This window comes from Apus apus, chromosome 8 (assembly GCF_020740795.1).
Source record: "Apus apus isolate bApuApu2 chromosome 8, bApuApu2.pri.cur, whole genome shotgun sequence".
Taxonomy (NCBI): domain Eukaryota; kingdom Metazoa; phylum Chordata; class Aves; order Apodiformes; family Apodidae; genus Apus; species Apus apus.
In genome coordinates this window covers 25,636,491-25,654,035 of record NC_067289.1, presented here as the reverse complement: position 1 = coordinate 25,654,035, position 17,545 = coordinate 25,636,491, and the positions used below count along the sequence as shown (strand labels likewise).

At 45.3% G+C, this 17,545-nt stretch overlaps 1 protein-coding gene across 4 annotated transcripts in view; it reads right to left on the bottom strand.

Annotated features, from left to right (window-relative positions):
- The window catches only part of PLCH1 (phospholipase C eta 1), a 71,092-nt gene that overhangs the window by 52,241 nt on the left and 1,306 nt on the right, over positions 1 to 17,545 (bottom strand). For all 4 annotated transcript variants that reach the window (XM_051626886.1, XM_051626889.1, XM_051626887.1 and 1 more), the window contains exon 2: positions 5,649 to 5,766. In XM_051626886.1, the coding sequence (XP_051482846.1) occupies positions 5,649 to 5,727 (79 nt within the window). In that variant the 5' untranslated portion in view covers positions 5,728 to 5,766. The remainder of the gene's footprint in view (positions 1 to 5,648; positions 5,767 to 17,545) is intronic.

The following is a 17,545-nucleotide window of genomic DNA, read 5'->3' as shown; positions in this document are numbered from 1 at the left end:
TGAAGCTGTCCAGACCTGGGGATGACAGCAGGAGGGGGTTAATCTATTAAAGGTGGTACACAATGGCACCTCTTACCCTTGGGAAACCTTTGAGGTGATCTCCCAGAATAAGCCATTGCCTTGGACTGAGTCTCACTCCCCCCTCCTAGACTTGGGATGTAGCCAAGTAGGCAAGTTGGAAGAACCCTTCAAAGGATGAGCTGGCTGTTGCTGCAGCAAGAGGCTGAGAAGCCAGGTGGGAATCCAACTGGCAGCCAGCAAGTTCTGCTGCAGGTTCTCTGGTGGATGGGACAGACAGCTCACTTCGTGATGTCATGGCAAAATAATGACCAATACTGTGTGCTTCGTGCCACCACCAAACGTTTGAGTGGCCTAGCTCAAAGTGCCAGCTGAAGGAAGTGGAAGCACTGATCTCCGTGGCAGCATCGTACCGATGGCTCAGGACCTCAATATTGAGGTCTAGAATGAAGTTCCCATTCTTGATGTTTTCCCAAGGGCAGAAGAATGTGTTATCACCATCACATTCTTCACCATTTCCTCAGTAGGATGTTAGAAGGCAGACCTTCAGAGCTCCCAAAATGCCTAACACAACTGAAGTACAGATCTACCCTAAAGGCTTGGCCCTCGGTTCAGCACACCCAGTCAATAGTCTTTCAAGGGTGAAGTAACAGAACAATCCAACCTGCTCCCTCCATTGTGGCCTGAATGTGGCAAGGTTGCATGAGTTTACTGCTTCCCTTCAAGCAGAAGGTTTACACCAACATAAATGTTGGAGTTAATTCCCACAGATGGTCATGAGTGCGAGTGGATTCCAAAAAACCTTAGGAAAAAAACACCTATCAGATGGACACTGAATAAATTCGATTATCTAGATGCAGCTTCTGGCTGGGAAAGCCCATGAGTTGCTGACCAGCAGGCTCTGGGTGCCTGTGCCACGGGAGGGGTCACTACATACACACTGGGGCTTTACCCCTTTATAGTTATATCCTCAAACATCCGGCAGCAAAGTAGATGGATGTTTGGCCTGACAACACAGTCATTCCTACATTGTTATTGCCAGCAAACAAACAAAAAGTTATCCACATTACAGCTTGAAAACCCTGAGAAAATGTGTAAAAATCCTCTTCCAAGCCTAGAGCCATGACATACTTTGTATTTTGGGACTGTTTGCAACAGGAAGGAAAAGAAAGTGGGTTCATCAAATCCTCAAGGCTACTCCAAACATTATAATTGCTCATCTGCTCTATTCTAGAGAAACTGTTAAAACAGCTTAAACCCAGATCTGTCCTCAGTTTGTTATTCTCTGTGCACACACAGTGCTGTATCTTGCTGTTACTGAAAAAAACGGACATTTTTGCTTCTAGGCAGATAAGACTCCCTAGAGTACAAGAGACTGCAGCAACCCCTACTTTTGGATCCAAAATTTTCAGGCATAAACAGATAAGAATTTTAATATCCTGCAAATGCAGCTATTAGCAGCTTTTCCTAAAAAAAAAAAATATATATATATATATATAAAATCATGATAAATCCTTGGGTGATTTTGACACATACTTCAGCTTTACATGTGTGAATGTTCAGTCGTCACTCAAAGATAGCCCATTAAAGCCCTGTGGAAAGGCACACAGTTGTGCATCAATACTTTTTTTCTTGCCTAAAAACATGCAAGTGTCTCCTAGCATCATTATAATGTGGCAGAGAGCAGCCTGCTCTGTGGAGAGCAGTGGATTCCAGAACGGAATAGGAACACTGCAGTTTGTATTTGCTGTTCACACTAATTGAATTGGGACCACTTAAATAGCTCCCCAGCCTTATATTCACATTAGTCAATATCTTGCTTGCTACTAATTATAATTACAGATAAGATGCATTAACAATGTTTCCAAAACTTGCCAATCTCCACCTCAAAGTTGTTTACTTTTTCCTGTGTCTATTAATAAACATGTGGACTCTTTTCAATTTGCTGTTGTGCCACTTTCCCCATCAGTTCAAGTAAGCCTTTTCTTCCCTCAGCTTTCCTTTCACAAGGCATTTATGGTCAGCAGTCACATCCCCTCTCAATCTTTGATTTTCCAAGCTAACAAACCAGACTCATTCCCTTTCCACTTCCATAGTCCTTTTCTCTGCCTGTTCCCAGGCTCCCCTCGCTTGAACACTGTTGCTCAGGACAGCATGAGCTGGACCTTGCAGCACTAATACCTTCATCTTTATCCCATGACACTCAAAATTGCCTTCAACTAATGCACTTCACTAGCAAGGTGCTGTCCTGCCCCCACCAAATCTCGCATGCTTTGTCCTCTCCCACCTCCTGGCTTGCAGCTGGTGGCGTCCCACATGGGAGCAGAAGCATTCACAGCTCACCCCTCAGGTGCTGTTCTTTGGCACACAGAGGCACCAAGCAGGCCAGCAGGGTTTACCTGCAGTGCTGCAGTCTCAGTGGGTGCTTCTGCTTTACGTTGTTTGGGTTTGTTTTTCCTTCCTTCAGTTGTTTTTGTTTGGTTGGTCATTTTTTGGGGGGGAGGTTGTTATTGTGGGGGTAGGTTTTTGTGGGTTGGTTTGGGGTTTTTGTGGATCCTATCTTTTTTACACAAAATGTTTAAAGTACTTCAAATAAACACCCAAGCTTCAGCATTCTTATTTATGCAGTCTACAAGAGTTCCTTGCATTTAAACACCTCAGCTGGAGGGGAACAAATGGAATAACATCTATGCAGGTTCTTAATACAGGCCACGGAAGGGTGTGAAGGAAACACCAAAATGAACACAGCTGAGCAGCAAAGTTCCTACCAAGTGCCTCTGCAGAGGTTTCCAGCCCAGCGGTCTCCACAGAGACATTCCTGTGGTCTCTAACAACACCACCTGATGCAGCAGAATACTTCTATCTGGCTGGCTTGTACCTGAGCTGCAACAGTTCTTCCAGATTACAGGTTCAACCACAGATAATAACTGTACCACTGTAGTGTGACCATCTAGACAAGCCTGATACAACTGAATTAGCCTGTTGCTCTGAACAGAAGAGCACAGTTTAGATCACATGAGCAAGACTGAATTAACATGACATCTACCAACAGTGGTCAAGTCCTTATTGACACAGGCCTGGAAAGAGGTGGAGAGGCCAGAAGAAAAATTTAAGAACTAAGAAAGATAATTAATTACAATTATGGAAAGGAAATTTAAACAAAAGGTTTGTATTTCTGAGAGAATTTTAGATAATTGGCATAAGTGACTGACTAATATGATAAGTATGAACAGCTACTTTCAGAACTGCAGAGACAAAATCAGCAATTTGCTAAACATGTCACAGCTTCTTTCTGTTTAACAATTGCAGGGTATTAGCATTTGTAAATGTAGAAAAATAAGCTAATCAACAGCTCTGTGTGCTTGCTCCCTGAAGAGCCATGCTCCCAACATCAGAATATGAAACTATAATAGTAATAAATACAAAAAAATAATGAAAACACTGCATAAATTAGAAGTAATAGACACCAGAGCTGGACACGTCCCACCCAAACACTGAAATATCAGCAAATCACAAGGGGCTGGATCACAGTTCCTTCCCTGCTAACAGAGTTCACATTAGATTTTCTTTCCTAATTTCCCAGCGGCATAAAAAAGTTCCAAACAAGGAAAATTTCCTTAAGTCTGCTGGAGACAGTATCATCTCAGACACAGGTAAGTCCCAGTTTAGTTGTCTGGCATTTCCTTAGTTGTGCAAAGCCCACAGTTCACTGCTCAGTCCCACTTGGTCTGAGAAAGGCGAGGAAGATGGGTCAACCTTAACTGCAAGGCTGTGCCAGGAAGGAGGGTGAGCACCCAGCCTGCTCACCCCCACCCATCCCACTGCCCTTGGTCAGGACCTGCAGGATCAAAAGGCTCACCGACAAAAAGCCAATCCTTAAAAAGCTCCATCAGCCCTTTAATCCTATGTATCAGCACAGTCCTATACGAAACCAGCTTCTCTCAAGCATCAGGAGCAATGTGCTAATTCCTGGGGACATGCACACACCTCCTCTTGTCACACACTGCTGGGAGCTGCCACCTCTGACATTGTCCAGCAGGGACTTCAGCCCCCTCCATATCCTCTGAATGAAAGTAACTGTCACTGTCAGTGTCTTGCTTAGGTTGAAGAGACAAATGGTAAGCCCTGAAGGATTGTCAGGGAAAATAATTAATCCTGTCTGGTCATGAATGAAAGACAAATAAATTAAGCCATAGAATCCTTCTGGTCTAGGATTCCTGCTAATTATGTCTTCTACTTTAGATGATTATCACTTTGCAGACTCATCACTCAATAGCTGTTCATGGATTACTGGACTCAGTGCTAATGGATCAGTATCCAGCCTTCACACCATTAGCAGGATAAAGACACCATGCTGCTCTACAGCAAAATGCACCTCAAGTCACAGAGCATGGACCAGACTTTCCTCTCACTTGAAGTGGAATAGTGAAACTGCAAATAAGCATCCAAAATGTTGCTGCTCCAGTTATACACTCATGCTAGAGAGCTGGCAGGCATTGACCAGGACACTGCAAGACTGCTCCCACTCAGCAAAGGCAGCCCTGGGGGACAACTCTCTGCTTCCACAATATCACAGAGAACTCAGAAGGAACATGAACCCAGCAAAATCAGTGGCATTACACAAGTGGCCTGGCAAATCCTAGGAAAGAATCTCTGATTCATGTGAGAAGCAGAACAGTTGTGCCTGGAGATGACTAACAGTGCCTATGGGCAATCAAAAAAAAAAAAAAAAAAGCACAGGGGAAAACAGTGTTAGCTCTGAACAGGCTTTTGTTAAGAAGATTCATAAATTGTCAAATAATTAATTCTCCCACTAAACCATTAACTTCATCGAGGGTGACATAACCACAGTGACAAAGATTCCAGGCCAGGCCAGCTCCTGAATCCTGCTGGTCTCTCCCCCTGTACAGGAGCAGGAGCTGGGCTCAGCACTGCTCCTCACCTGAGGGCAAAGCTGCCCAGCAAAGGGAGAAACCTGCCTGGGAGCACATGCACTAATCGAGTTGATAGATCAGGTTTCAAGCATACAAAAAGAGGTCCTGAAAGGGCAGTATTTTATGTCAAAACGCCTTCAGAGTATTTCCCAACTTTGCTATTGGAAGGGTATTTCAACAACACCGAAGCACAATCATTGCATGTGGTCTGTACTGGCAAGAGACTAAGATGTGAGGGGCTGATAGGACTAACCAGGGGTCCCTGTTACACATCCGTGTTTGCACAAACACCTGACCAATACTCGGAAGTCCATCTTCTCCTGACACGTTCGACTCCTCCTCGCTAACAGCTTAAGACGCAGGTTTCACTGCAGCCCTTCTAGAAACGGCCCGGGGGGGCACGTCTGAGCGCGGGGGCTGCAACCGCAGCCACCCGCTTCGCCCCGAGACGCAGCAGCCCCCACAGCGCAGCAGCCCCGCTCCTCCCCGGCCCGGAGCCGCCTCCAGCCCGTCCCGTTCGCACGGCAGCACCGGGGGCGGCGGGCCCGGAGTGCCCCCTGCCGGTGCCGGCGGCGCCCAGCCCGTGTGCGCGGCCCCGGCACCCGCACAGCCCGGGCCGCCCCCGGGGAGCCGCGCCGGGCAGCCGCACCCGCCAACAGGCAGCGCGAGAAGCCGAACAGGGGACTTGTACCTTACCGTGGAACACGCCGTTGTCCGCCAGGAAGTGCCGGCAGTACTGCAGGCAGCTCTTCTTATCCAGACTCCAGTAACTCATTGTACGACCACTTCCTGCTCACCATCAACGGCAGAGACCCTACAGGGTGAAAGGCAGGGTGGAGATTAGGAGTTCAGTTTACAAGCCAGCACAGCTGCTGCAAGCACTGCACTCATTTGTGCCCTTCGTGCAAAACAGTGCGTTAGCGTCACGCCAAGCGCTACAACAACTGCAGTCCTGTACTCTCCAGACATTCCCATCTCCAGGGATGGGTGGATCACTTGGGCTGTCAGGGATGCTCCCACCCTGCACAGCAGTGGCTGCCCCCCTGGGGGGCACATGTTGTTACAGCCAAGCCACACAGCCCCTGCAGGCCACTGTGGGGCCACCATGCTGTCCCATATTTAACAAGCTACAGACATCAGAGAATACCACAAAATTCACCCCAGGAAAGGCTGGGGGGGGGGAAGAGAGAGAAAAAGAGGAAGAAGGAAAAAAAAAAAAACAAAACGATAAAAAGAGAACAGGCCAGAACACCTGGGAGCCTAAACCAAGCACCTTTCTCAGCAGGCTGAAGCTCATCCAGCTGCTTAGAAGAAGGCAGGCATTCATCTCTGAATCACTGCACTCTTCTCAGAGGCAGGCTGCAGAGAACTTCCCAGCAGGAGACAGCAGCTGGGCAGAGACCTTCCCTGCTCGGGTGGGTGCTGGCCCTGCCTTCCCTCCCTGCCTGCCAGGGCAGAGGCTCCCAGTACGGCCACGGGAGGAGCTGTGCTCCAGGCCAGCAGCAGCAGAGACCAGGCCATCAAAGCATTCACGGGTAATTTGCCGCAGATGCTATCACCAATAAGTGCTAGGAGTGAAGAGCAGTCTTCTTGGACGCAGGCCCCAGAGCTCTGCTAGGTCAAGCCCCCGACTGCCAGCCTTTCTTGGGTCCAGCCAATAATATTTATAAACCAGTTAAAAAGGAGGCTGCAAGCCAGCACAAAACAAAGACCAGCCAAGTGAGGGCAACGCGAGTGGCCAAAGCCAATCGCTGACAATGAGGTAAGAGACAACCCCCCTCCACCCCCCAGAGCATTCCCACCACAGTCACTCCACTGTTCCACTGCCACAATCTGGGACAATGGGAACAAGCGGAACAATTATTTTCAGCAACCTAAACAGAAGAAGTTAACTCATTAATAAGCTGGTGGCTATAACTCAGGACAAGGCTGTAGTTGTTTGAACTTGAACAACGTAAGTTTCATGGAACTTTAATTCAAAGAATTTCAGCCTTTGTTTTGCAAGTTGGACCTTACAAAGGTCCATCCCACCCAGCAGACTGAGCACGCACAGTTGTGGTTATGGCCAAATAAACCAGCATTTCATACTTATTTTCTTCTGAAAAACAAAACAAAACCCCAAGGACTCCTTGATCTCCTGTTCTGACACCAAATCCTTTAACTGGATGCTCCTTCTCCCTTTACTATTGTATCAAGTTCAAGACTCACATTTCAGCAACCCAGACACCCCTTCCTGTTACACACCTGCTTTGGTTTCCCATTTTATCTCACTCCCACCTTCACTCTGATCAACCCAGCTGCTTTCTTGCCCACACTTGGCACAAACAACACCAACTATCTTCATATAACCAAACCACTACCGGGATGTAATATTACTCCTGCTCCAGTCTCCTCTACTATTGCCTCTGTGGGGAGGAGAGATGGTCTGAATGATCCCCTGCAGGTCCCAGCCAAAAATGCCTGTTTCTGTTTTGCTCTATCTCAGAACTATCACAGTCTCCATGACAGTATGTGTTTGGGGCATGGCCTGTGTATTGTTTACACTAAAGGTATATTTTACTAAGATTTGGAACACTGAGCAGTAATACCCATTACCTCTGCCAGACTTCATCATCTACATTTCTTGGACTTTTGCCCTTGCCAGCCATGAGCTTTCATAATAGCTTGCCAGAACTGGGGCCACTTTTCTAGTGCTAATTAGCAAGGCATAAGCTGTTAGTTACTTTAAATGTGTAGGAATTATTTGACCATCATGGTCCAGCCTACTGCCAAGCTCTTTGCTTTAGGCTATAAAAACCACAAGTAACACCATGTTTTAATCAAGAAAATAATATCTAGTATTAATCACTAAGAATTCACACAAAAATAAAAAGAGATTTAATCTCCTGCTCAGCTCCCACACAGAATTCATGTCACAGGGAATGGGAGGGAGATTTATGGGGAAAACGTTGCTATTGATATATTTGTGCACTGCCTCTGAAAGAAACCCTTCAGTCCCCTCCAGTTCAGGGCTCATGCCGATACAATACTCCTTTGTTTTGGCACAAAGGGTTCTCCACCACGGTGGTCCCTTGGAACAAAGGTTCTCCCCCTGGCACCTCAGGAATGAAGGCAGAATCCCAGAGTGGCTGCATCAGCTGACACAATCATCCCCTAAGGAAACCTTCCTCAGAGGCACCAGCAGTTATCTGGATGGCCCTCAAGGTTATTTGTTTCTCCATTACAGAGCTCTGGGAGAGTCCCACCAGGATCATGCCTCATTGTATAGTACCAAAAAAAGCAAAAGAAAAAACCAACCAGCTACACACTTTGGGCCAAATATCATTTCAAATTAATCTGCACTCAGGAACTCAAATGTGCACAAATTTGCACATTTTCAATAATAAAGACATCGTAGAAAATGAACATCCTGCTTGTTACACAGTGTTATACAGGCTATCCCTGTGTAACTTCTTGTAGACGTGTCAAATAAACTAAGGAGAAAAAAAGTAAGTGTATCAGTGTGCTCCATGGGAAAGGGCTGCACCACCAAAACAGTTTTGGCAAAAAGTGTCTGAAACCCTGAAGAGATAAATCTGAGCTCAGAACTAGTTTGTGTGCTTACTTGCCAACACAACCAATTCAGAAGGAGTTGAAAATGCTCCAAGCTTTTCTGCTCTGCACGTTTCTCAGCTCTTCATGACAAGCAAAATTCCTGCAGGTTCAGCCCCGAGCCTGGCACATTGTTTCCAGGAGGCAGAGCAATCGGTGCTTCACTGCCTGAGTGGAGAGAGGTTACTCCCCTGTATCTGGATTGCCTACTTTGTATCTGGATAAACTGTATTAAGGTGTAAATGGAGCAAAGGAGTGGAATGTGCAGGAACACGGGAACTTGAAGCAACTGTATCTTCTGTTTTAGCTGATCAATTGCCATTAAACACGTGTCAGCTGCGTTATTTCAGTAACTCGAGTAGTGTTCTGTAAGAGACATCCTTCCAAGGAGAAGAGCAAGGACTATGATTAGTTGTACTGAACGGTACTTTACAAAAAGAGTTATTAATGGAAGTAAACTGATTTTGCTCCAATAAATTCAGTATTAAAAAATAAGTTAAACTAAAGTATGCATGTCTGTATGCATATACACATCTGTGTAGATGTAGATGATTGAGATGAACAAATATGACTTTTTGTCCTCAAGACAGTGGATTAACTCCTTACAAGGGAAGCTTTGTTATGTGCATGCTTTATGAAATTATTTTTTAATAAAAGTTGTAGAGATTAATGTACAAGATACTTCTGAATGTAGCAGAGTATACATACGCTTTGCCTAGGTTGTGATAGATGCTTCTTGTTACAAGAGCCTTAACATGGACAACCTAACACCTGGCACCCCTGGTCTCACAGTATTCTGTAGTTTCACCCCCTTGCACAGAAAAAGCTCATGGAAGTGGTGCAGAGAAGTAGGATGCTCATTCCAGGAAATCCCACTGCGTTATGCCAGCTGCTGCAGAGTGAGCAGCACTTGGGCAGAACAAGCTCCCAGCTCAGGCTCTGACTGTTACGGTTAGCAGGAAACTATTGAGAAAGTAGCAGCATAATCTAAATATTTACCTGCAATATTTAACCTAGACACTGTGCAGGTCCTGGATGTGAAGAGGATTTTAAGCACATGTCCATTTAGGATCAGATAGAAACTTGTCTGAGTCCTGTGCACAGCTCTCTGGAGAACAGATTAATTGGCAGTTAAGTGAGCAGTAACAGGGTGGAGAGATCACTAATGTCACCTTTTCTCAGCTGCCCTCTCCCCTTCTTGTTTCTGAAGCACTCTAACAGATAACATTATTAAGTCCATCAGATAATATGAATAGTTCCTACTAACAGGACAGATATTGCAGCTCACCAGTACTGAGCTCTGACAAAACCTCAGCTCCAGTTTCAGAACCTGCTGTTCCAGCATCTATCCAGTGAACACATTTTGAATCTATGATTTCTAAAAAATTCATTCCTTTCCTTGGCACAGAATAGTGCATGGTAAAAACAAATGTTTTGTAAAAAGTTCTACCAAAGTTTTTTAAAAAGTGCATGTGCCTGCCAATTCTGCTTGCAACAGAAAATGAAGTCCAGGAAACACTGAATATTCAGAGGGCTCTAGATTTTGAAAGTTTGCACCTATTGCAGATACCATCAATTGTACAGTGAAAAATAGTTCAGAGATACTGGATGCTACAAGTGATGAAGAAAAAGCATAATGAAGAATAAAAAATATTTACGTTAAAATGAGAAGAGCAATGCAGAGTCAAGGAAAGGGCACACTAAGTGTGTGATTGGAAAGAATGCTGTATTAGCACTAGATACGGGCAGAGAGCACTCTTATGAGCATTAGAGACATCTGTACAGGAAGGTTGAGAGCCCGTCTGGCTGGCACTAAGTAGCAGGAATGCAGTGTCCAGAGAAAGGCTGGTCCTCAGTCTGGCAGCTGTGATGGTGGTGGGGACACCCTAATGTCTGCTGACCGCCACAGCAGGCACCCAGTTAGCTTCCAGTTATTGCAAACAGAGAAGATAGACACTAAATCACAGTACAAACACTATTTTGGGCTTTCCTTGGAGAATACTGAGGTGGTATTCCAGACCAGAGCCATTTGGCTTCACAACTGATCTACATATATTATTAGAACAGAGACAAGTTAACTGATGTACCTAAAGTTTGAGAGCAAGAAAATATTTCCCTGCATACCTCAGGAGCAGAACGAGGGCTGCCCAGATGGGATCATTGCTTCCTCTGTGCAATCTCTTATTCCTATAAACACATTCCAGACCAAGCTCTACATAAATTGTGAAGGTGTCATCAGCACTCAGCAGCTTGGTAAACACATTGCAGTGGAAATCAGAGAAGACACTTGTACAACATGGTCTCAATAGTCCAAGGGCTCAGCCTTTCATTATATTATGAAATAACAGATTCTGAAGAGAGGGACTGAAGTCACTTGTAATTGTTTACACCACAACAAGCAACCAGGAAAATTCTCGCTCTCACCAACTTTCTTTTTACTGGAACCTGTTGAAATACACCCCAGGATTTCTCCTAGGTTAGTTTATCAGTAGCCATCAAAAGGCTTTATACATTAGAAAAAGAGCTGCTGTTTACAGTTCATATTTTCACTTTCTAAAGAAAGTACCAACAAATCCTCCGGTGGAACCTTCAAGCTTTCAGACACCAGCTGCTGCACAACATGGGTGATATTTTTTCTAAACAGTATCCACAAAACAAAGTAGCTATCTGATGAAAAGCTTAGCCATAGTTAGACCTGAAAACCAAATCTGAGATGATTATAAAATCCTAATATGACAATATTTCATGGAGCATCCACCCATCTGCAGTCTTGGGCTTCTTATTTCACTAAGCCACTGTCACCCAAATATTGCTAAGCATTTAAGCTGGTCTGAATTCATGCAGATTTAGATTTAACTGTCATATGAACCCAGACTCTAAGGGTTCCAAACATCGTCTGTGTAAATCTCCACTTTAATCAGCATCAAATATCTACATTCCCGTGAAACAACCTGCATAAATATTGTCAAAGTTACACGTATAGGAGCCATGCAGAATAAGCATGTTAGCTGCATGGGGTGAAAGATCCATACTACTGATATAAAAATATTTTTTTTGTCCACGCATTGGTCTCACTCATAACTGAAAAAAACAAATATTTACCTACCTATGCTGTAAACTGTTTCATAAATGTAGGGTTACTTTCCAGAGGTTAAAGTACCTTCTTGTATAAACAAAAGACTTTAAAAGTACCCTCAAAGATACACTCCCTTTTCAACAGCAAGTATTTATCCATACATACCACCAGCATAAAACAAGACTGATAACACTTGGAAGAAAAAAACATCCAGTATCTGATCCTTTTCTTACTTCTCTAGGAATTGATCTGGTGGAATAAAATAAAGATATTTTTGCTTGGTTATTTTTCTGCCAGATCTGTCATCAGGCTGACCTAATGAGCCATGAGGCTGTGAGAACAATAGCACAATGCTGGCAGTGAAGGTGTCAGTGTGCAGGACCATGCTGCAGCAAAGAAAAATTCCCTGTGAATTTTCCTGGGAGTAACTAGAAACTATTAGAGTTGAATATTCAAAAAGTAAAGGTCACAAGCAAGCTTGGATTTGGGATACAGGTGTTGCATTTCCATGCTCTTTAGACAGATAAGTTTTCCTGAAAATGCAGGTTTATTTTTTTTTTTTAACCTGGTATTTTGGCTATTGCCCCATTAGAGCATTAAACTCTGATCTTAGTGCTATGTCACTCCCCAGGTGAAGATGGACTCTGATGTCAGTTCGCTCAAGTGTTTGAGAAAGCTGCTTCTAAACATTTGTTCATTTTATAGCAACTAGTAATCTACATCAGCACAATCTCATTGTCCCCAAGTTTGGTCCCTTGTCCCAGTACCAACTCTGCTGGGGACACTCAGGAAACAGCTCCCAGCTTCCCTGGGCCAGAGCTGAAGGTCCAGAGGCAGCAGTGGCTGCACATCACCCTCCCACCGGCACCAGTCATCTGTGAGGTCCCCTCACCCCAACAGCATCCAACCTGAGGAGGGACACTTGAGGTACAATGCCCAAAATGTGCTCCATAAACTACCCTTTCACTTTCCAGGATGGGAGCAGGCACTTCACTGCACAGCACCACACACGGTGTCTCGCAGATCAGTTCCCCAGAACCCATTCCTGGCCAAAGGAGCCCACCCAATGCAGGCTGGAGAGCAGGCCAGCCATGTCAGCCTGCACAATGGAGAGTTGTACAACTGTCCTACCCACAGCTCCACACAGCAAACCTCCATCTTCCTGTGGCTCTTGGTTCTGATGGAGCTTTTGTTTCAAGTAATTTCTCTGCTTTTTCTGGAAAGTCATGAAAAGCATGTGTCAGCACAACTTGCTGCTGAGGAAGGCATTAGAAAGGATTTGAACTGACTCCCCATGGCAACAGACCCTGAAAGGGAATTAGCATTTCACAGAATCCTAGGGGTTGGAAGGGACCTCAAAAGATCATCCAGTCCAACCCCCCTGCCAGAGCAGGATCACCCAGAGCACACCACACAGGAACATGTCCAGGCAGGTTTTGAATGTCTCCAGAGAAGGAGACTCCACAGCCTCTCTGGGCAGCCTGTCCCAGGGCTCTGTCACTCTCACAGTAAAGAAGTTTTTTCTGATGTTTATGTGGAACCTCCTGTGCTCCAGTTTGCACCCATTGCCCCTTATCCTATCACTGGACATCACTGAACAAAGCCTGGCTCCATCCTCCAGACACTTGCCCTTAACATATTTGTAAACATTGATGAGGTTGCCTCTCAGTCTCCTCCAAGCTCAAGAGACCCAGCTCCCTCAGCCTTTCCTCATCAGGGAGATGTTTCACTCCCTCCATCATCTCTCTGGCTCTGCGCTGGACTCTTTCAAGCAGTTCCTTATCCTTCCTGAACTGAGGGGCCCAGAACTGGACACAATATTCCAGATGCAGCCTCACCAAGGCAGAATAGAGGGGGAGGAGAACCTCTCTTGACCTACTAACCACACCCTTTCTGATGCACCCCAGGATGCCATTGGCCTTCTTGGCCACAAGGGCACATTGCTGGCTCATGGTCATCCTCCTGTTCACCAGGACCCCCAGATCCCTTTCACCTACACTGCTCTCCAGCAGGTCAGCCCCCAGCCTGTACTGGTACATGGGGTTGTTCTTCCCCAGATGCAAGACTCAGTCCTATATTCCTCCCAGGTGGCCAGCCCCTCCTTCCATGATCCATAGATTATCTTTTTCCACTTGAGTTTGCCAAGCAGATCCTTGTTTAACCATGCAGGTCTCCTGGCTCCCTTACTTGATTTCCTACCCATTGGGATGCTCTGATCCTGAGCTTGCAAGAAGTGGTCCTTGAATGCTGACCAACTATCTTGAGCCCCTTTACCATCTAGTGCTCTGTCCCATGGGACTTCCCTTAATAATTGATTGAAGAAGCCAAAGTTGGCCCTGTGGAAGTCCAGGGTTCCGGTCCTGCTAGGTATTTTGTTCCTCCCAAACAGGATCCTGAACTCCACCGCCTCATGATCACTGCAGCCAAGGCTGCCATTGACCGTCACCACTCCCCATTCCTCAGGAAGCCTAAATGGAATTTGTTTTCCTCCTATTTACGGAATTATTTCCAGGAGGGCAGGATGCTGCTGCCTCTATCACTCAGTGGGCACCACTTCAGAAGACACCTGCCTTGCACACCCTGTGTTCAGCGAAACAGTCATCCCACTAGGCATGGAAATAATAGGAATGAATGTATGTGACTGTTTTACTGTGCACACGTTCCTACACCAATTCACTAATCCAAAATTTTCTTTTTTGTTTTGCTGCACAAAGGTTCTCAAACTCTAGATGTGGAACACAAGAATCTTTCTATGTTGGAGGTATCAATCTACAGAGAGACTCACTTCACCACATTGGCAACACTATTATCTTATGCATCACCAACAATGCCAAAATCCAACTTTAGCTGGATCTTTTGCTGGAGATGATAAATTTCCACAGACTCCAATGAATTACAGTACTGCACACGGTTAAAAATGCAACTCCCACTCCCAGCCCTCAGCCCAGCAGTGGTGATGCTGACCAGGGTGAACTATCCACAGTGTCAGCAAACACAGCCTGATGGTCCCCTCAGAACACACCCAGCACTTTCAGCTGCATCTCCGGTCAGAACCACCTCACCACGTGCATCTCTGCCTGGAGTGTGAAACAAAAAAGGCAAGTGAAGGAAGTAGATGTTCTCACAGAGATTCGACACAGCAAGAAATTTACTGAGCAGCTGTGAACAACATCTTTGAGAGCTTCTGAAAATACCAGGCACAGACTTTAAGACCTTTTCCCAACAGTAAAATGACGTGAAGCTTTAAAGAATGAACATGAAGTGTTAGCTTCCTCTGTTGTTATTATTTCAGAAAATAATTATTCTGTTTCTAGAAATGGAAATAAATGCTTCTCTCCCATAGGTAACTTTGCAGCTTCAGGGACCTTTTCCTCCAAAACAGATTAGCAGAAGCACACCCTGTAAGAAGCACCCTGTAAGAAGGTGTTATGCAGCACACCAGATCATGCCTGAGAGCATTCCCTCTCACCTGGAGTAAATATTTAATAATTTGGACAGGATGTTTTCAGACATAGTGTTAATATAAGAGACCCTACTCCTTGTAATGGGCAACACAACTGAAACAGCTATTACTAAACCTATGGCTATTGCTACAATCTATGAAACCCTGGCAGTTGCTGCCACAGTCAGTAATTGCTAATATCCTTCCACTCTTTTCTTGTGGGGACAGTACCAAGTTTGCTGCCAATCAACTAGGAGCAAGCAAAGAAGATGGGGAGCACATCGACAGGAAGCTCAGCAATGCCCATCTCTGGCCCATGCAGTTAGATTCGACACACCCCGTACTCCACCTCAGGGACACGCTGGGTCACGCTCAGCCTGCGTGGGTATGTCAGCTTGTGTCAGCTCCAATCTGTCGAGCCTGTAACGGAGCACGCACTGCTTTACTCAACAGCTTGTCTCCACTTGAAATGCCTTGCAAGCAACCTTGAGTTATTTCAAGCTGAAGAGACTCACATGTCCATCTCTTGACGAGAACGATACCCCGCTTCAACACCCCTGGCTGAATGCCCTCGCAGCACTTGGGCATTGCTCCCCTGTGGCCTGAGCCCCCGTGGGGGCTCACATTGCATCCCCCATGTCATGTCCATGGCTTTTTCTAACACTGCAACAGGTGCCTGCTTCAAATTGCCTCAGCAGCTCTGCCTGCCTCTCACTTCTGCTCCTCTGTACTCCTACGGCCCATGTGAGAGCCCTAATAAGGGTGTATCTGCTGTAGTGGATATTGCCTCACCTTCTGGATCTCCCAGCCTGCCTTCCCATCTCTCAAATTCATGCTCCACATCACACTCAGCTAGCCAGGTGCAACTAGATAGTAATGCCAGATGACCAGCAAAAGGCTCCAGGAGTCAGGAAGCAATGGTAATGCCTCAGTGGCCACGGAGACTGGAACAGGGAATCACCTTTGTCACCAACAATTCCAGCTTTCTAAATTAAACAAGAACCAAAGAAAAAGAAAGAAAACAGTACACACACACCCCTCCTGGCAATCAGATCAGTCTGCACTAAGGCTGGCCAACACCAGCAGTGCTCCAGTGGGAGTCCCTTTTGCCTAAGGAGGTGGATGCAGAGACAGATTCATCCCCAGCACAGTCCAGACTTGGCGGTTCAAACCAATTAATCCCTGTCACGTTGCTCAGCACTGCTGGGCAGCCATGCTCTGCTGGCCAGGGGATTCAGCACCCTTCCACTGCAGCAGCCCCCACGGCTGCTCAGAACACAACTGCAGCCTACTGTGCCACAAGGAAAATGCCATAATAACTCTGCCTCTAAAGCACCTTCACTTCAACACATTCAGGTAAACGTGTGTAGCTGTGGCCCTGGCTTTGCCATCCAGGTTATCAATATAATTGGGCTGGATCTTGGGGGACACCTTAAAACAAGAAAAGCCTTGCTCAGATTTTATTGAAGAAAAAACATTCTATTTATAGAAAAATTACTTTGTAGAGCCAACAGAAATGAACAGCTTCAGCACTGAAGCCTTTCCTAGAAATTGGGGAAGTTAATATTGAATAGAGAACTAATTTTTGTTCTGAGTTTTGATGCTCATAAAACTGTTTTACTGCCACTGGTATTTCTTGACAAGTTTTTTTAAATTACAGATGAACTCAAGCAAAACTGGGAACTGTTCATAGCAAGTGGCCTCTCCTTTGCTTTTATGGAGTGAAAATTTTATTCTCCTTCACAAATACCGGCAATTTTGATCAAAGTCATCACGGGACACCTGCCTCAAAGGGTGAAAGGGCAGGAGCATTAAATCAATTCCCTAGGCAACCTCCCAAGCTGAGCCAGTATTGTTAAAATAATGAGTTGTGCACCACTTGATCCAAAACCACCAGCTGATCCCCATTTTTATAGACAATAGGTAGCATAAAACCAGAAGGCGTCTGTAACCGGCCAGATCATTTTTCACAAATCATGCCTTTTCAACTAAATAAACCAGAACATTTTATTCTGTAGCAGCCTACTGGCTTTTTTAAACCTAGAAAAAGCATATTTCAGAGTTAAAAAGGATAAAAGGGGAAAAAAAAAAAGCAGTTTTCTCAAAGTTATTCAAGGAAGCTAGCACTTAAAGAAACAGGGAGACGTTTAGCAGTGCTCATGCACTCTGCTGTCTCTCACCTCCCCAAAAGTCCACATTTTATTTCTGTGTATACCATGTTATCTTTAACTGAGGTGTCTTGTTGCAGGGTCGAATCCTGCCTGTCTTGTCAGTAACGTTACCTGCAGGTATTCTTTCACATCTCAGAACAACAGACAACCAAAGTTTTCTTTTGCTCCCTCCGAGTTGTGTAACACACGGGCCAGAAGTCCCAAGGACAAGTAAAACAGAAGAGTCCTCTGAAAACAGGCAAACATTGTTCTTTATAACCCAAGAGTTAAAGCACACTTTAAACAAAGAGCCTATGAGCAGTTCATCAGATAA